This window comes from Pseudophryne corroboree, chromosome 9 (genome assembly GCF_028390025.1).
Source record: "Pseudophryne corroboree isolate aPseCor3 chromosome 9, aPseCor3.hap2, whole genome shotgun sequence".
Lineage (NCBI taxonomy): Eukaryota > Metazoa > Chordata > Amphibia > Anura > Myobatrachidae > Pseudophryne > Pseudophryne corroboree.
In genome coordinates this window covers 215,800,158-215,821,440 of record NC_086452.1, presented here as the reverse complement: position 1 = coordinate 215,821,440, position 21,283 = coordinate 215,800,158, and the positions used below count along the sequence as shown (strand labels likewise).

The 21,283-nt window shown below is 44.2% G+C and overlaps 1 protein-coding gene across 9 annotated transcripts in view; it reads right to left on the bottom strand.

Annotated features, from left to right (window-relative positions):
* NTNG1 (netrin G1) overlaps positions 1-21,283 on the bottom strand; it is a 501,549-nt gene that overhangs the window by 104,063 nt on the left and 376,203 nt on the right. For 4 of the 9 annotated variants that reach the window (XM_063940103.1, XM_063940104.1, XM_063940105.1 and 1 more), the window contains one exon: positions 8,257-8,424. The exons of the other annotated variants lie outside the window; for them this stretch is intronic. In XM_063940103.1, coding sequence (XP_063796173.1) covers positions 8,257-8,424 — 168 coding nt within the window. The remainder of the gene's footprint in view (positions 1-8,256; positions 8,425-21,283) is intronic. 9 annotated transcript variants of the gene reach the window in all.

The window sequence follows — 21,283 nt, the reverse complement described above, 5'->3', positions numbered from 1 at the left end:
CGGCATACCATACTGAACCTGTGCATATTACCTGAACAGAGGACAGATAAGGAACAGGAGTGGAAGTACAATATTGGAAACAGGAGGAGTGGTCACTTTAGGCAAATTGAGATTTCAAGAGGAAAATCATGAATTAACTTTGATGGTAAAACGCAGATAAGAGATGAACCACAAGAGTGTAATGTCAGTAGTGGCAACTGTCATTAGAAGAACTGTCATTCTCCTCTCACTGCACTACAACTGATGTCCCTTTTAGAGGCTCGTCTACTGGTTTCCTTTCCCACTCACTTTTAATTCCTCTCATTTGCCTTCAAAGCCCCCAACAATCTAAAGCCTCATTCCCACACAAAGGGGCAAATGTATTAACCTGGAGAAAGCATAAGGAAGTGATAAACCAGCCAATCAGCTCCTAACTGTTAATTTACATATTGTAGCTGATTGGCTAGTGCGTTTATCACCTTGCACTTATCACTGGTTTATCACTTTCTTATGCCTTCTCCAGGATAGGTGAGGTAAATGTGTGTGTATGACTAATAATAAAAACTAAAGGAGTTGATAAACTCACACAGGAAAGAGGTGTAGAAGGGGAGGGGCAATGAACTGAGCATTGGGGATATACCAAAAGGAGGGGGGAAAAGAGGTGAGGTAAAGGCAGGTGTAGAAAGCACGAGTGGTTGGACAAGTTGGAAAAGAGCTTTGTCATGGAGGCCACTCAAATAAAGGATTTTGTATGGTATATTGACTATGTGTTGGCAGATTAGCTACATAGGGTTATATGAGTATATAAGAAGACATTATAAAATCCATTTTCATCTGATTGCCATGATTTTTTTGCACTTCGCGTGCCATACTACTTAAATATTGGTGACATGTGCATTACACTACATACCACCTTTTTTTCACTAGCACCATGTTCATTTTCAGCTGCTGTGGTGGCTCCTAAGACAGAGCCGATTAACTCTGCAGCTGCAGCGGGTACGCTGCAGAGCTCCAATGGAAGATCAGCGGCCGATACCACTGTGAACCACACAGGTGCTGCTCTACATGCAGGTGCCCCTTCAGAGCTTAGAGCGCGGAGACAGGCGTCTCCATTGCCACTGAGAGTTACGCCCCTGAGTGTAAGACTACTATTTTCTACTGTGGCACTTTCACACGGTCTAAAGATGGCTCCGCACATGCTCAGTAGTAGCATTGGTGACTATCTTGCACTTTAAGTGTTTTTTGCATGTTATTAAATAGCTTGGATCTGTTTATAGTTTTGTAGCATGTATGGGCAGTAATGCCATTTCTTAATTGATATTCATTTTAATACGATATTTAATTTCTTAATTGCTTTCAGTACTACCTGCTTTCAGATAGTGGGAGAGATGCATTAATCATTGCAGCATCCCGTCACTCTACGCATGCATATCAGTGTTTACTAACGCTGTATGCATGAATACAATCACTAAGGACAGCTCTTGCGGTAAGAGCTGTCCTTTGCGATGATAGGACTTCCAGGTTTCTGTCCCGGCGTCCTATCTGCGCATGCGTCAGATGACGCAAACGCACCACGGGGGGTGCTGGGAAGGATCCTATAAAGAAGCCCATAGACTTCTATAGGGCCCAAAGCAGCCAAGCTTGGCGTATACAAGGTAAGTGGCCAAACCGCCGGAATTGCATTTTTAGAGGTTTGTCCGCATTTTTAGTTTTGCTGCATCCCACCCAGTGTGAAGTGTACGTCAGTCTAAAACACACTATCAACCTACAACAATCACCCCCTCAACCTTGGCATTCCATTCTAAAATGATACAGTACTGTATCTCCAAGAAAGCAATGGCTCTGCTGAGTGTATTTGGAGGAAATCATGCTCTCTTGCAATGGCGTATATATAATGGGTGCAGTGTGTGCGGTGCACACGAGTCCCTGAGTCCAGGGTAGGCGCACACTGTGCACACTGCACCCATTTCTCCTATACTTACCTTTCCGGCATCCATCGGTGACTGTGTATGGGCCTCCTCTTCTCCTGTAGCCGTCACCGGCGCTGTTAGTGCACTGAAAACTAGAGACTCTGGCAGAGTGCCAGAGTTTACAGCGCATGTGCAGGACTCCGAAAAAATGGAGCGGCGTGCCAGAGTCCACAGCGCTGAGAGCGCTAGCAGCAGCGGTGACTGTTATGAGAGAGAAGGGGGCCCACACACGGAATCTGCACACGGGTCCTCTCCTCTCTAGAGACGCCCCTGCTCTCTTGCTTTCTCCTCTGCAGTTTTGCACTTTCCTTATCTATGGGTGTAATTCAGACCTGATCGTATCAGCAAATTTGTTAGCAGCTGGGCAAAACCATGTGCCCTGCAAGGGAGGCAGATATAATATTTGCATAGAAACTTAGATTTGGGTGGGTTATATTGTTTCTGGGCAGAGTAAATACTGGCTGCTTTATTTTTACACTGCAATTTAGATTTCAGTTTGAACACACCACACCCAAATCTAACTCACTCTTCACATGTTACATCTGCCCACTCTGCAGTGCACATGGTTTTGCCCAACTGCTAACAAATTTGCTGCTACGATCAAGTCTGAATTACCCCCTATGTTAAGTCCTTCATCTCTGTTTCTGTGACATGAAGTTATCCCCTTACACCTCATCAGGTTGGCAAAGAATTCCAGCTGCTGATGTGCCCTTCAGATGCAGAAATCTGATCACACTACGCACCTCAGTGTTTGACCATGTTTCTGCCGGCCCCGCCATCTTACAGCTGATGTTGAGGCAGTATGATGATATGAGGTGCATTTTAATGACTGTGAGGGGCAGCAGTGGTCTGCCTGCTCTGGCGGGAAATTAGAATGAAATAGAGAACATTACACACATGAGATGTCTTGTTTCCTTACTTATTGAACCACCCTCATATAAATAAACACATTTACTACCATGGTCCCTTTAAATCATCCTAAATAGTTAAACTTGCATCATACAGGTCTTGTGTCTAGCTGCAGTAATTCTGAATATCAGGCACCTATTTTTCTCTCACAGCAGAAACTGCTCATCCTAATTAAGATGAAGAGTCTCGCCCATTCCCAGCTCCTTCGCTTTTCTCAAAGGTGTGATAAAGGTTTTTATTCATCTTCCTCTCACTCTTGCTTTTTGTCTGATTGGACAGACGCTCATGTCTTTGAGTCAAGTTACAGTAGAGGTGGGCAGTCTGGTAATGATCATTAGAATGAGGAGCATTAATTAAGTCTATGGAGAGAAATTAGTAGCTGCAAAATGTCTGTCATTTCTGGTGGAGGTGAGAACCCCAGGAGAAATGTCTTCAAGCGGAACAAAATACGTTCTTTAAAAAACACAGAGAGCAGACAACCTATAAAACAGAGTTTAGCTATATGCAGCACACAATACTATACAACGTACAGTCATTACTGGCATTTCAGTGAGATGATATACTACAGCACAGTTATTAATTGGCAATACAACAATCATCAGATAGACACAAGTACACAACTAATGCATTTACAAACAGACATATTGCTATTTCAGTCTTCCATGTGCATTTTAAGACCACAATAATGATATATGCTTTCTCTTGTAACTTGCTGTGTATAATTCTATGGTGATTATTTATTATAGGTGGCAGTGGGGTTCCTGAAAATTATCATTACTAAACCCTTGCCAGTGCTGCAGCTCAGAAGCCTGTCCAGGCAAAGACACTGGAGAAAAGTGATACCCGCAGGCACTGAAGGTGCCACAGCTGTTGGTCTGAATCAGGTAAGCACAGTAGATGTATGGGGAAGCTTCATTCAACAGGTAGAGGGGAATCTGGTGGAAGGGGGGAGCAGTCACTGGGATAGAACACAGAGGAAGGGGTGTGAAACAGTGGCTGGGACAGAACACAGGGGGGTGGGATGACAAAATGACTGTGAAAGAACTCAGGGGGTAAAATAAAGAATAGATAGCACAGATAGATACAGAAAGAGGCACAAAAGCAGAAGGGGCACAGAGATTCAGTAGAGGGTACAGGTACAGAGGAAGAAGAGGGAACAGAGAGCCAGAAGGGGGTACAAAGAAGTAAGCGATACAGATTGAGACAGAACGGGCACAGAGAGGAAGAAAGAGGAACAGATCAAAGCGAGTACAGATTGAAGCACAAAAGACAGAAGGGGGTACAAAGAAGCAGGTAGATACAAGCAGAAGAAAATATATAAGTGGTTGTTTTTGGTAACACAGCAAATTACTTTAAAGTTGTAGACAAGTCTTTTGACTTTTAAAATAATTTTTTTAAATAAGTGGCATAGAGGCAAGTATGAGGGATTCAGAGGGGGGGGAGGGGGAGCAGACGCCTACCAGATGTACCTACAAGTCGGCACCAATAAGGTTAATGGTGGTAAAATTACACAGGCTGGTATGAATATTTATTATTCACTACAGATGTGTCCTCATACATCAATACGCTATGCACCACGACAATCCTGGCATGAGTGGGCAGCCACGTCCAGTGCATTTCTGCTAGTGTTGGTTGTCTTTTTTTGACAAAAATGCATCTTAGACACAATGCAATATGACTAGAATGCACCAGTATGCTGCACTGATTAATTTGATATGCAACTTCTATATCTGTGTGTGAATGAGTCTGTATACGAAGCACAACAGAACTTGGCATGGAAAAAAGCCATGGCTGCTGCATCGTAGCACTTCATATGCAGATTCAGAGACTCAGTCGCACACAGATATACAAGTGGCGCATATTAAATTAATCAGCACAGTCTCCTCTTTCACCCTATTTGCATCGCACTGTGAATACACATTTTTGGCAAAAAAGATGCCCAACACTTGTATAGTCTCTTGGGACCTGTTGCGTCGAGAGAGGCTGTTTAGTGCAACTGCATCAACGATATATAAATATATGAAAATACGCATCTGTAGTTCATCTAGACATAAAGTAATGTATTACTCAATATATATGCAAAGTAGCTCACCCTCCCCAAGTTGCTTCAGTCTCACTCCATAGAATAAACAGAGCTTTAGGCCTTGGGCAGTGGAAGTATGGGGTGGATTCTGAGGTGTGAGTAAAGCAATACAAGTAACTGTGCACCTGGACAAACCATTCTGCAATGCTTGGGGGCAAAGACATTTATTATTTTGCATGCAGGCTAAGTACAGGCTGCTTTTACATGCAGCCCACAAATGCAGGACAGTTTTATGTGTACACTGCAATTCAGTTTTGAGTTGGGACACATCTCTCTCACATCCTGTGGCGCCGTGGGGGGTTGTGGGTACTGTTTACCCAGGCCCAGGCTTGTTGGAGAAGCTCGGCTCACTGCGAAGAGAGGTGGTGGGGACACCAGGAGTGCAGGGAACCTGAAAGGAGGCACACAAGGATGGGGCAGACAGAGAGGGCACAGAGCAGTAGGTCACTGAAGGAGAGGGTGTGGGGGATGAGCGTGTACTCATTCCCTCTCCTCCACATTGCCTGTCAGTGGCAGCACAGCAGCAGCCTATCCCCCTAGCCCAGCACAGGCTGCTGTGTGCTGTGCTGGTCTGCGGTGGAAACAGCGAGACTGCTGCCTCATTGATTGCCCCGCTCCAAAACACATTTAAAACACATTTTTTGTAAGGCCACACCTGCACAAGCAGGTCAAGCCCCCAAAACAGTATCGGGGTCCGTCCAGGCTTTCTACAGCCCTGATCATATGGGCTGTAGAGAGCACCTATTTCCCGCTACTACCATCGATGGATGGGACGGCAGGACAGTAGTGTCTGAAAAGTGGGACTGTCCTGTCAAAATTATGACAGTTGGGAGATATGCAAAAGTAAACCATCTCTATCCTGTGACACTTTTGTTTTTTATTTTTTTATTTTTACAAATACTACCTTAAACAATGGCAATTACACCAATGTATTTGTAGTGAAATGCTCTAAAACACGTCTTAGAGAATGTATTTGTTCAAGGCGCACAGACTTGTCTGTGTCATGGTTTTCATTTTAAAAAGCCATTCATAGTGTGTTGGCAAAGCTTTCAAACGTCTTTGTCCCATATTCCTTTATTATTTACAGTATTTATTTATTATTTTTCCCCTAATTTTTAGTTTTCCCTAGTAAACAGTAGTAACTACTGAGTAAGGAGCATTTTAGCTATAACTACAACCAGGTGAAATGCCGGCTTGAATTTGTATTGTACTGTAGTTCATTGACTAGAACGCACCAGGAGACTGTGATGATTAATTTGATAGGGTGTAGTATGTTATGCTGGCGGTCGGCCTCCCGGCGACCAGCATACCGGCGGCGGAATCCCGACCGCCGGCATACCGACAGCTGGGCAAGCGCAAATGAGCCCCTTGCGGGCTCGCCACGCTGCGTGCACAGTGGCACGCTACGGGGTTGTGGACCCCCAAGAGAGAGAAGAACTGTCAGTATGCCAGCGGTCGGGATTCCGGTGCCAGTATGTTGGTTGCCGGGAGCCTGACCACCGGTAAACTGAAGACCACCCATTTGATATATGACACTTTTATATCTGTGTGTGACTGAGTCTGTTTATGAAGCACAATAGAACTTGTAATGGGAAAAAAAATGTGGCTGGTATATTGTAGCACTTCGTATACAGATTCAGAGACTCAGACCCACACAAATATAAGTGTCATATATCAAATTAATCAGTGTAGCTTCCTGGCGCATACTCGCCGCATCGCAGTGCAAATAAGATACATTTCCAGTAAATAAAGATGCTCAATGCTAGCAGAGTATCCCGGGACCTGGTGTACCAAGAGGGGCTGTTTGCAGTAGTTATGTATGTGGACACATCTGTATATAAGCAATATTAAGGCATAAACATTGCACCATTTTCTCAGAGGTTTGAGGAGAGATGCTGCTGCCACCAGGGAACTACGGAAGGGTTGAGTATTTAAAAAATGGGTGTGCGGTGTGGGCCCCTTAGACTCAGGCACCATTATAGATACTCCTCTGGATCTTAGTATATTGGCAGAGGAATGATGCATAGGAAATTGTTATTTGATTTTTGTAACTGTGCTCTTTTATACATGTGTACAGGTGTCTCAGATGTGTGGATGTGCCCTCAGTGGTATTGTGGCAGAGTGTTTAACACTATCTTAAACCAATGGAGCCATGTGGTTGATCAGAACCAGTACACTATCTATGTGGAGTTTATATATTCAAACAGTCCAAAACGTACCGGTAGGTGTATTGGCTTCAGGGTATGCCGGGAGGGAGGGACCAGTAGGGCAGGGTCACACTTCAGGCAACCGAGTACCCCATCAAAAGAGCCGGGCGTACCTTCAAAAAAAGCAGAACGGACTGACGGGCATGCATGGCCGGGCCCTTAAACAAATTTTGCTATGGGGCCCAGCAGTGCTTTGTTCCGCTTTTACTAGCATGCATATGGATACCTCCCAACTTTTGGGAAGTGGAAATCGGGACCTTTGCGCCCAAAAGAGAGAGGTGGCCTTGTGGTAGGGGGCGTGGCCTAACAGGAAACGCATCTATCTTACGAGAAGTCTTCAGGAGGGTACAGAAAAAATGTAGGTAGTAATGATATATATAGATATTAAATATTGCTTGCTTTATAAAATAACATTACGAAAAGGCAATTGTTTGAATAAAAAAAGTATATAGATAAATGTTTTAAAATTATAATGTATAACATAACATACTCTGCAGAATATAAATATAACTGTTATATGTGGCTATACAGTAGCTCATAAGTAGAGATGTGTGCCGACTCCTGTGATTTTGTTTTGGATCTGGATTTACCGTAGTTTTTTGGTTTTGGATTCGGTTTTGCAAAACCACCCTCACGTTTTGGTTCCAGATTAAAAAAATAACTAAATAATAAAAACAACTAAAATAATGTTATTTTTGCAATCCAAACTGAATCCAAAACCTGAAATTCAGATTTAAATTCCAAATTCCTTTTCAGGAGACCCAGACCGGGTTTTGGTTCAGTTTGGATCCACAAAATTCGGATTTCTGGGGAACCAAATCACACATCTCTACCCATTAGGTGCAATGAATTGATCCGACCTTTCATCAGTTGATTTTTAAGCTGCAGTTAAAAATCATACTTGTTCTTTTGTAGTTGTGGTAACATTAGTAATAATAAGCACTACTAACATCCATATTTGTCTCTGCAGTAACAAAACTACTAACAAAAAACGTATGCAAAAAAATATTACAAGAGGTAAAATATAAAAAACACCCATGTACCCTATTTTCATCCCCGCCATGCAAACGTGATTTCTGGTGTGTGCGAGGAGCATTTGGAAACTAACCTATGCATACATTTACATCATCCAGTTTTGCAGACCCATTTCTGTGGAAACCTCTCTTGCACTTCTCACACTGCTGACCACGAGTGTTGTGTCTGCAGCCCACGCAGACCGCCGTGTTTACAACCTCGATGTAAGTGCAGCGACTGGAGTGCCCGTAGCAATAGCAATCTTGTGAGGAAGGAGGTGGGGGGAGAAAGAGAGAGAAAGAGAGAAGGCATGCTTGATAAGGAGGACTGTGTGAGGGGATAGGGTGGTAGATGTCAGCATGATGTGATACTGAAACTCGGAGGGTATTCATTAAAATAAATTAATGCTGACTAAACTATTTTCAGAGAGAACAGCAGGCTGAAGTCAAATTGAGTTGCCTTAGGTAGCACTAAGGGTGGTGCTATCCGAGTTCTATAAATAACCCCACCCACAGCAGTAATGGTACTTTGGCAGGAACCCAGTAACCAAAATGTGATGAAAATATGGTATAAAATTTACTGCTGCTGTACTAAAACAAACCTACTGAGAATACTAGAGTCATGCTTCTTCAGTTTTACTACACTATCATTCTTTAACACAGGTATTGCAACATATGAAATAAAAGGAATCTAGTATAGCACAAGGCTGTGAAGCATTCTAATTTAAGCCTAGCCTTCAAATTCTTACTTGGCAGCAACAAAAGGGAAACTGTCACATCACCTGCAGGTTCACAGCACTGGCCATGAAGCTGGAAGCAAACTCATGACACGGGTGCCACAGAACTATTGACGTGCAGTGAGGTAAACGGCTCAGGAAGCACTGGCTAGTATCAGAGCCAGATTTAAGCACAATATATGAGTCCAAATGGCTCATGTGGACATTATATAAAGATGCAGCAGTATATACTGCTGGAAATTTGCTGAGTTTTGATCAGAGATGTGCGGAAAAGATAGGCACTGGCTCACCTGCCATAGACTTTTTACTCCAGAGTTTTGACTATAAAAATGACTAGAATAACACAAAGAAAATATTACTGATATATTCTTTGTATTTTTCATATACCTTATATAGTCGAAACTCTGGCTCTGCCTCGCCCCCCTCACCTCAACGCACGTCACTGCACTGAACTTACTGGCTGGGGAATTTTGAAAAGTGGAGACATCCCTAGTATAAGCCTTCCAATAAAGTACAGAAGGTGGCTCAATGCTCTGCAGTATTCAGCAGGCTAGAAAATACACAATATGTCAGTACAGGATTTCCATCCCTGATCACTTTATTTACTGACACAGGTAAATTATACAAGGTCATTGCCTAATAAAAGCAAGGTAATATTCAGCCACAGAAACTTTAATGGGCCTTTTTATTAAGGGCAGCCTTTACCCCCCTCTAATTAACATATGTTATCAATGCTTTTGACATTGGTAACAAATTAATCACTGGGGCAATTTACCACTGAAATCAGCTTGGACAGCCTACTATCGGGTGCCTGTGCCCTATTAAAGCTTCACTTACTGCTTGCTTACTACAGCGGGAAAGGAGGTGTTTGTACTGCTCATGTGCTGCCATCAGGTTATACATGTGCACTGTCCAGGCAGCCCTAGAGGGATCCAAAGATCCTTCTCCAGCAATACTGTAGGCTATAGGTTAGACTAGAGTGTGCTAATGCTATCTGAAGAAGGGATTGGCTATCAGGACCAAGCTCTGAAAAGCCAAGAAATGGACAAAGACTGCAGTTCCCATTGGGAATTGGGTTAGTTTACCTAACGCAGGAGATAGCTCTGCTATCTCCTACATCAGGCTTTTCTTAGATAGGCATGATAATTAATTAGCCATAATCATGTGAGAAATGTTCAGGCAGTATGAATGGAAATTTTAAAATAGACCCCTAAAAGTGTTAGTGATTAATGGGATGAGCTGATATTCCTGGATCTTCAAGGGTTTTCTTTAAAACGAATAGAGGAGGGATAAACATGCAATTACCATCGGAAGAAAGGAAAAGTGCCAGAAATATCTTAATCTCTAAGTGTTTTCTCTAAAGGAGTATAAAGAAAGTACAAATCTTCCGTTTTCTTTTTACTAAAAGTCGATTTTAATGTAAACATAAAGTTAATTAGATGACAGCATGCAATGTATCATATAAAATTACATATTAACCATCTCCCACTTGATTGTCTGTATAAACAAAATAAATTAATTATACCAGATAAAGCCATCAATAACAATAAATCCAGAACCAGATTTTTTAACAGCAGGAAAACCAATGACACTGAATTTGTATGAAATAGAGAAAGATACAAATGGGGGAGGTCATGGTGTTTAGACCAATAAAAAGCTAAACTGTAAAGTCACATGACACACGTAAGCAGATGAACAATATGATAGATGTGACAGAGCAGAGGGAACAATTACTAAATTTGGCAGAAGCAGCAACCACAATCAGGAGGAGTTTGGGGAATACAAATAACAATTGCCTTTTTATATCCAGGAATCATTACATTGTCTCTGGAAACATAGAAACATAATGCTATTTACTGCAGATAAAGACAAATTAGTCTATATTGTCTGCACATTTCACTTATTAACAGCATGTGCAGGGTATTCATACTGTATCATCCCTTTGTAAATTAATTGTACTGTATGTTCATGGTTACTCAAGTGTATACGTATGTGCTGTGGGTAATGTCTGAAATATTAATGATACTGATATAAGCCAGGTCCCATTGGCTAATAATATAAATGATTAAATGAGATGTCCACCCATTCTAGTGGACAGCAACTATAAATTTACAAAATCCTTTAATTCAGCTGAGTGCCAAAGTTTGTCAGGGGGAGATTTATCCAAGCTTGGGGAGAAATAAAGTAGGTAGAATTAAAGTTCCAACCAATGAGCTCCTAAACTGTCATTTTTCAAACACAGCCTCTAAAATGACATTTAGAAGCCGATTGGTTGGTACAATGTGGGAGATGTATCAAACCTTGGAGAGAGAGAAGTGTCAACCAACTTCTGTCATTTTACGGACTGTGTTTGAAAAATGACAGGAGCTGATTGATTGGTACTTTGACTCTATCCACTTTATCTCTTTCCAAGCTAAATCTCCCTCTTTATCTCTCTCCACTATCTCTTTCTCCAAACTTTGATAAATCTTCCTCAAAGTCACCAGTTCTCCCTCTGGCGTGGTTAACTGCTACTTAGTATCCCCTGGTATCCAAATAAGCCCATAAACTAGTCCATGTATATTATCACAGTGTCACAGAGCCATATCATCCTGACTGAGATATCCAGTGCGTAATGAAAAAACAGAAATAAAAAGTAAATGCCCTGAAATAAATACTTCCTGTGACACTCCATATCATGCTCAGGCAATCATGCTAGGAGGATAAAATCCCTGTATGAAAAGAAGTTCTAGCGTTCCATATAAAACCACTTCCTTGTGCCTAGTTTATTATTACCATTTATTATTAGTCAGTTATTTATATAGGCCCTCATTCCGAGTCGTTCGCTCGGTATTTTTCTTCGCATCGCAGCATTTTTCTGCTTAGTACGCATGCGCAATGTTCGCACTGCGACTGCGCCAAGTAATTTTGCTATGAAGATAGTATTTTTACTCACGGCTTTTTCTTCGCTCCGGCGATCGTAGTGTGATTGACAGGAAATGGGTGTTACTGGGCGGAAACACGGCGTTTTATGGGCGTGTGGATAAAAACGCTACCGTTTCCGGAAAAAACGCGGGAGTGGCTGGAGAAACGGAGGAGTGTCTGGGCGAACGCTGGGTGTGTTTGTGACGTCAAACCAGGAACGACAAGCACTGAACTGATCGCAGATGCCGAGTAAGTCTCGAGCTACTCAGAAACTGCTAAGTAGTTTGTAATCGCAATATTGCGAATACATCGTTCGCAATTTTAAGAAGCTAAGATTCACTCCCAGTAGGCGGCGGCTTAGCGTGTGTAACTCTGCTAAAATCGCCTTGCGAGCGAACAACTCGGAATGAGGGCCATAGTGCACACATATTCCGTAGCGCTGTTACAGAGAATATTTGGCCATTGACATCAGTCCCTGCCCCAGAATTTACAATCTATATTCCCTACCACATTCATTCGCACACACACACACACACACACACACACACACACACACACACACACACACACACACACAAGACAATTACCCTACCAATATATTTTGAATTGTGGGAGGAAACTGGAGTACCCACAGGAAACCCACACAAATACGGGGAGAATATACAAACTCCATATAGATAGGGCCATAGTGGGAATCAAACCCATGACCTCAGTGCTGTGAGGCAGTAATGCTAACCATTACACAGTCCGTGCTGCCCCATTGCACCATCCGTGTTTATAAGAAAGACTACTTTCATAGTGAGTTATACAATAACATTGAACTCCTAACCTGGTGTTTAACATGCAGTACAGACAGACTCCCTTCCTGGTGACCAGTATTTAAGACTCCATTCATGGTTACTTACTAGTGTACAAATAAAGAACTGTTACCTGGCAGGTAGCCTGCAATACAGTCTTTCTTCTTCATAGCTAGTGTACTGTAAAGAATATTTCCCGTGTGGGTAATGTGTTATCCACCTCTGGTGGCTAATGTACAATTACAAATATTGCGAGTGTTCTGGAATTTCATGGTGGTGATTTACCCACACCAGGTCTCAGAACACCAGGTCCCACAACTGGCATGATCCTTTGCAGTTGTTATCTGCATGCACTCATGCTTCCTCATTCTGCACTGAACAGCTGTCAAACTTTACTTCAGAAAAGGAAAGTGAATCATTTAACTATGATAACTGCACTCTGGGCCCTGGTGGGATGCTACAAGCATGGCCAGTGCATGAAATAGAGTACGTGTAGATATACCATAATGATTGTCAGTTATCTGTCTTTGCTACAGCTCTATAATCTCTAGGAGTCACTATTTCAGGTGACTTAAAGGCAGGTAAGCAATGTAACAAAGCAGTGAGGAAGGCTGGTCAGCTGCTTGGCTGCTTTGGGAGTGGAATCAGCAGCAGAAAGAAAGAAGTAATGGCCCTCATTCCGAGTTGTTCGCTCGCTAGCTGCTTTTAGCAGCATTGCAAACGCTAGGCCGCCGCCCACTGGGAGCGTATCTTAGTTTAGCAAAATAGCGAACGAAAGATTCGCAGAACTGCTACTAAATAATTTGCTGCAGTAGCTCCAGACCTACTCCTAGACTGCCATCACCTCAGTCCGTTTAGTTCCTGGATTGACGTCACAAACACACCCTGCGTTCGGCCAGCCACTCCCCCGTTTCTCCAGCCACTCCTGCGTTTTTACCTGGCACGCCTGCGTTTTTTAGCACACTCCCTGAAAACGGCCAGTTTCCACCCAGAAACACCCACTTCCTGTCAATCACACTACGATCACTCGAGCAATGAAAAAACGTCGCTCGAGCTTGTGTAAATCTACAAAGTTTTGAATGAAAGTACTTAGCGCATGCGCGCTGCGTACCATGCGCATTCGCATTTTTGCAGTTTTTTTACTTAATCGCTGCACTGCGAAAATCTTCAGCGAGCGAACAACTCGGAATGACCACCATAAATCCCACTGTATAGGTCATTGGTACGGCCTCATCTAGAATACTGTGTACAATTCTGGAGGCCATAGCTTCAAAAGGATATTAATACATTAGAGACTGTACAAAGAAGGGTAACTAAAATGGTGCATGGCCTACATCACAAAACTTACCCAGAAAGACTAAAAAAATCTCAATATTTATAGTTTGGAGCAGAGAAGGGAAAGGGGGGACATGATAGAAACTTTCAAATATATCAAGGGTTTTAACAAAGTCCAGAAAGGAAACATTCTCAATATGAAGAGAAACAATAGGACACGAGGACATGCACTGAGACTGGAGTGGGGGGGGGGGGGGGGAGGTTCAGGAGAAATATGGGGAAAAATTACTTCTCAGAAAGGGTAGTGGACAAGTGGAATAGCCTCCCATCAGAGGTGGTAGAGGCTAAGACAGTAGAGCAATTTAAACATTCATGGGATAGACATAAGGATATCCTTACAAAGAAATAAGGATCAAATAAGTTTTAAGATAAAAATATGGTTAAAAAAAAAAAAAAAAAAAAAGGGCAGACTAGATGGGCCAAGTGGTTCTTATCTGCCATCAAATTATATGTTTCTATTTTTCTATCAACCTTGGGCTGCCAGTCAATAATATGTGGCTGAAGAGACTATTGTTTGTCATAATAATATTGGGCCTTATTCAGGTTTGTTCTCAAACCAAAAATTTAAGCAATTGGGCAACACCATGTTGCACTCAAGGGCATAGCTACCATAGGTGCAGGGAGTGCAGCTGCTATGGGGCCCCAGAGCTGATAGGGGCCCACCTTCCCTGTCACAGTTACATGTGTCATATATATTTTTCACCATTAGTAGATATATAAGGGCCCTTACAAACTTTTGCCGTGGGGCCTACAATATATCTAGTTATGCCCATGGTCCTGATTGTTGTAATGTGGTATAAAATGTACTAGAGGGCATTATAATGTTATATAATATGAACTGGGGCACAGTAATGTGGCACATTATCAAGTGGAGTCACTATAGTGTGACATAATATGAACTGGGGTCACTGTATGTCATAATGTGAACTTTGTAATAGTAATGTGTACTGGCAGCACTACAACGTGGCATAACATTAACTAATGGTCCATACAGATTAGACGATGTCGCTCTGTGAGCGACGTCGTCTAGTGTTTCCCCTCCATGCCGGGCGGTCAGCAGCCGTCCGTACACACTGAGCGATATGACCGCTCATATCACTCAGTGACCGCACGCAGCTGCCGGCCGTGCATCCAGCTTCTGGATGACAGTTCAGATTGAGCTGCATGCACTGCCGACAGCGACGACAGTTGCAAACCCGCAGGGCTGCACATCGATTATCACTGGTGGCATACACACTGGCCGAGAAAATGAGCGATGTCGCTCATTTTCTCGGTAAGTGTGTAGTATGCACCTTAAGGCACTACTATGATTCAGAGAATGATCTAGAGCACTATTATGGTGCATACAATTAACAACTTTACAGAAAGGTTATCTCTAGAAGTATTGCGACAGGGCCCCTTCAAAATGTTGCTATGGGGCCCACAAAGTTCTGGCTACGCCGCTGGTTGCAATGCAGGTGGGGCAGATGTAACATGTGCAGATAGAGTTAGATTTGGGTGGGTTCTATTGTTTCTGTGCAGGCTAAATACTGGTTGCTTAATTTCTAGTCTGCAATTTAGATTTCAGTTTCAACACACCCCACCCAAATCTAACTCTCTCTGCACATGTTATATCTGCCCCACCCGCAGAGCAGCATAGTTTGGCACAATTGCTTACTTATTTTGGTTTGCTAACAAACCTGAATAACCCCCATTGTCTGGATTTCAGTACACTGTTTCCTCTGTAGTGGAAAACATGCAATAACTTATTTGGCCCAGCAACTATATTCAGTCCCTGTATAATTGGCAGACTATATATATTGCCCTTTTATTGAAAGTCTTTATTAAAACCTAAAACCTACTTCATGAATTATTAACCCTGCATGTGGCATTCCCCTTTACATTTAAAGAGTGTGTCTTGTATGCAGTTCTTATTGGAACAATTCATTATGTTGTAGCTTGTGAATAACAGTCAACACATTTATAAACCGTGATGAGTTCCAGAATTGGTGATTAAAGACTGAATAGAAAAAAAATATGAGGGTGGTTCAATATGTAAGGTAACAAGACCTCTCACGTGTTCTCTTTCATTTTAGTTTCCGCTAGGTCAGAGCAGGCAGACCAATGCTTCCCCTCACGGCCATTAGACTGTGCCTCATATCAGTCATACTGTCCAAACATCAGTTATAAGATGGTGCGTAGTGTGATCACATACGGTATCCAGGGCCGGCAACAGAAATCTTGGGGCCCGGTACACTGATATCCCTGTGGGCCCCCCCGATATACAAATATAGGGGCGTGACCACAGAGCTCCTTTTACACATTACGTCAGGCAGAGTCTCCCTTTTTACACATTACAGCAGCAGAGTCCCATTTTTTACACATTATGGCAGCAGAATCCCCTTTTTTACTCATTAGGCAGGCAGAGTCCCCCATTTTTACACATTATGGCAGGCAGTCCCCATTTTTACACATTATGGGAGGGGGAGAGAGTTATACTCACCTGTAACGAGCCAGCATGCCCCACCATAATGGCCATCCCTACCTTTTCTCGCCCTGCAATCTTCGCTCTTACCTACAGTAATACCAGGTTTACAGGGCAGATGTAATGCATGCACATGCATCCATGATATGTGCCTGCACGCAGCCCATCCCAAACCCAAAGCCCCAAACTCCTGCTGGAAAGCTGAGTGCACCTGCAATGCAGACACTTGACTTACCAGACACAGCCGCCAGCGCCGTGAATCAACGAGGCTCAGCCTCCAAGTGACCAGCTTGATGCACCCCGCCGCACCTAGCTGCCAGCAGTCCCGCAATCCTGCTCCTGCCTGCCTGCTCACGCTCCTCACAGCAGAGACAGGGCGGGCGGGGATGACTGGGAGAGGAGGGGAGGTCCGGAGGTAGCGTTGGTGACAGCTGACCTGGGGCTGGGCTTGGGGATGCTAAGTGGTGACCACAGATCATGGGGGTGGAGGAGCTGAAAAAAAAGGTCAGTTATTGATTACTTTTAACTGCACAGCGGGCGGCCTGCAGCTGGCGCGATGCCGCAATATATATAATTATTTAGATCTGTTACATGCTGCCGCCGCTCAGGGGCGGATCCAGAAGAAAATGATAGGGGGGGCACCATGGAAGGGGCAAGTACATTTGCGTGCGGCTTCGGTGCATGGTGCAGTGTGCAGGGGCAGCGTTTGAGGGACAGGGGGCAGCGTGTGAAGGTCAAGGTGCAGGGGGAAATGTGTGTGGTGCTGGATACAGGGGGCAGTGTGTGAGGGGCAGGGGGCAGCGTAATAATGCCCACAGTAGTAGCACCCCGTAATACACATAATGCCCACCACAGTAGCGCTTCTTATACAATGCCCACAGTTGTAGCGCTCATTATGCAATGTCCATTGTACTGGTAGTGCCCCTTATACAGACCCCATAGTAGTGGTGCCCCTTATGCAATGCCCGTATTGCCCCCAGTAGTAATGTTGCCTGTAGTAATACCCTCAGTCATTTAGCACCCTAGTAGTTATGCCCCCAGTGGTAATGCCCCTGCAGTTATGACCCCAGTAGTTTACCCCCCCTTTAGTTTAGCCTCCCAGTAGTAATGCCCCCAGTAGTTTGCCTGCTTGTAGTTTAGCCACCAATAGTAATGCCCCCCTGTAGTTTGCACCATTGTAGTTATGCCCCCCTTGTAGTTTAGCCCCCAGTAGTAATGCCCCCAGTAGTTTGGCCCCTGTAGTTATCGCCCAGTAGTAATGCCCCCAGTAGTTTGGCCCCTGTAGTTATCGCCCAGTAGTTTGACCTCCCTGTAGTTTAGCCCCCAAGTAGTAATGCCCCTGTAGTTACGCCGCCAGTAGTAATGTCCCTGTAGTTACGCCGCCAGTAGTAATGCCCCTGTAGTTACGCCGCCAGTAGTAATGCCCCTGTAGTTACGCCGCCAGTAGTAATGCCCCTGTAGTTACGCCGCCAGTAGTAATGCCCTCCTGCAGTATGCCCCCAGTAGTTAGCCCTTTGTAGTTTGCCCCCTTGTAGCTTACCCCCAGTGGTTTGCCCCAGTAATAATGTCCCCCAGTAGTTTGCCCCCAGTAGATGCCCCCCAGTAATAATGTCCCCCAGCAGTTTGCCCCCAGTAAAAATATCCCCCAGTAATAATGCCCCCAGTAGTAATGCCCCAATAGATGACTCCCCCCCAGTAGTAATGCCCCCCAGTAATAATGCCCCCAGTAGTAATGCCCCAATAGATGACTCCCCCCAGTGGTAATGCCCCCCAGTAATAATGCCCCCAGTAGTAATGCCCCAATAGATGACTCCCCCCCAGTAGTAATGCCCCCCAGTAATAATGCCCCCAGTAGTAATGCCCCAATAGATGACTCCCCCCCAGTGGTAATGCCCCCGAGTAATAATGCCCCAAGTAGTAATGCCCCAATAGATGACTCCCCCCCAGTAGCCAATGCACCCCAGTAATAATGCCCCCAGTAGTAATGCCCCCCCAGCAGTAATGCCCCTTGCTGCTGCCCCCTCGTCAGTAGTAATGTCCCCCGTAAATTGCCCCCAGTAGGTGCCCCCGCTGCACTAAGAAAGATTAAAAAAAAAGGACATACTTACCGATCCCCGTTCCCGCTTCCAGACATCCTCCTGGCGTCCTCTCCTCAGCACTATGAGAGAGACGTCATAACTGGCGTCTCTCCCATAGCGCACGCAGCACACAGTGACGGCGCCGGAGGCAGGAGCTCAGTACTGAGCTCCTGCTCCGGCTGCCGCTGTGCAGGGAGACGGGCGCCCGCTGGTAACACAATCTCAGCGGGCGCCCGTCATTTTCCTGTGCGGCGGCGCGGGGACGGACGACGGAGGGAGAACGGACAGGGGGGCCACTGCCGCCGCTGGACCTTGGGGCCCCTCACAACGTCGGGGCCCGGGACGGCTGTCCCCTTTGACCCCCCCTGTCGCCAGGCCTGACGGTATCTACATCTAACGGGCACATCAGCAGCTGACATTCATTGCCAACTTGTCGAGGTGTACGGTGATAACGTCATGTCACGGGGACAGGTTTGGGTTTGAGGCACTGCCTTTGATAAAGGCAGGACAGACATTCAAGATGAGCAGCAATACATTGGGAGGTACTGGACCTTCCTCCCAACAACCTTGACTTGGCACCGAGTGATTTCCATCTCTTTGGACCAAGCACTTGAAAGAAGAACTTAGGTAGAAGGCGATTCGCAACTGACGGTGAAGTTCAACAAGCCGTCATGTCCTGTCTTCAGACACTTGACACTGATTTCCTCTTTCCAGGTATAGATGCCTTGGTGTACCGCTGGAACAAATGCTTAGTCAAATTTGGGGGGAAATAATCTGTACCAAGGCCATACTATTGATTTGTACATACTGTATACGCACAAGTTGAATACATTTATGCAATGAGAGGTATTGTTACCTTCTTTATTGAACCATCTCGTACATATCAATAATAACCCTATACTGCCTCAAATTCCATCTCTAAATTTCAGATATAGGAATGTGTTTCTTTTTAAGGGGTATCTAGTAATACATCCTTGTAGAAAAACAATCTGTGCTTACGACAAGTCATCTACTTAGAGTAAGTGCAAAAACACTGTGCTAATTAATTACTAAAACAAATTTTCAAATCAACCAGTTCTCAGTCATTACTTCTATCTTGTTATGTCAGGAATTAAGTTTATTGATTAGGATTTCACTCTGCTAGATACACACAGCTGCCTTTAAAAGACTTTTCTAAAGCTTCAAATGCCAAAGGCAAAACTAGCAAGTGCCACTTAATTTAACTTAGTTACAATTTTGTTTTCATCTTTCATAGCTTAGCAAGCAAAATCAATGGGACGTGCATGCATGCTTGATTTCTATATGCGTGGTGGGAATAGCTGGTATATACTTTTGAGTGATTAAAGAAGAAAAGGAACTAGAATCTTCAATGTCAATACATGAAAGCATTTAGGGGCCATTTATCATTGAATATTTGTGTACTATGTCCCCTAAACACTGTTTGTTTGTTTGTTTGTTTGTTTGTTTTCATTTTAGGGAGTGGGTGGTAACGGCAAATATTTAGTATCCCCAGAATGTATGACACAGGACCTATCAGGAGAAGAGGAGGAGCTGTGATCAGTGCTGTGTGGGAGTGACTATTATTGTGCGGGAGTTGCTAGTGCCCTGTGGACGTGTACACACTTGCACTATCAGCCTCAATGCCTCCATAGAAAGGTCAAAGTATAAAAATAGCATTATTTTGTGAGGAAAACAAATTAAATTCTTAATACTGTACTTGTGATTTATGCCCAACAGTTTAGCCAGCTGCTGGCTGGTGATCATCATTTTGATGCGCGTATTTTTATATGAAGGCCCAGAGCTGCAGCTGCATCTGCCCCATTGTTAATCTGGCCCAGGTTGATGGGATGTTCTTCAAATAAGTACATGGAATACTGTGACTGGTTTAGGAGATTATATGACCATATTCTGTTAGGAACATGCGTGCGCCTGGTTATTCTCAATACATCTGGCTCCTCCTGGTTGAGATAGAAAGACATGTAATTGCCGGCTGGGTAGAGGATGACATGAGCTGTAAAGGGGATGTGGCAGTATTTGAAGCACCATCGGTTATATGCTTCCAAGCGGCAGTGATATAAAGGTGCATATACACGGTGCGATTTTCCTTGCGATATGGACTATATAGTCCATAGTCCATATTGCTGGAAAATATAGTGCATATCGCACCGTGTGTATACAGCTTGCGATGCCGATGCGCGGAGCCGCTGTGTCGGCATCGCATGAAAAAATAGACTGTGCAGTCAGCCCAACATGGGCCCTCATTCCGAGTTGTTCGCTCGCAAGGCGATTATAGCAGAGTTACACACGCTAAGCCGCCGCCTACTGGGAGTGAATCTAAACATCTTAAATGTGCGACCGATGTATTCGCAATATTGCGATCAAAACCGAGTTAGCAGTTTCTGAGTAACTCCAGACTTACTCTGCCTGTGCGATCAATTCAGTGCTTTTCGGTCCCGGCTGACGTCATAAACACACCCAGCGTTCGCCCAAGCACTCCCACCGTTTCTCCAGACACGCCTGCGTTTTTTCCGGAAACGGTAGCGTTTCCAGCCACACGCCCCTAAAACGCCGTACATCCGCCCAGTAACACCCATTTCCTGTCAATCACAATGCGTTCTCCGGAGCGACGAAAAAGCCGTGAGTAAAATTACTTTCTTCTTAGTAAAGTTACTTGACGCATGCGCAGTGCGAACATTACGCATGCGCACTAAGAGAATTCTCACTGCGATGCGATGAAAAATACCGAGCGAACAACTCGGAATGAGGGCCATGGACTATATCGGTGGTGCTGGGCTCCGGCTACATTG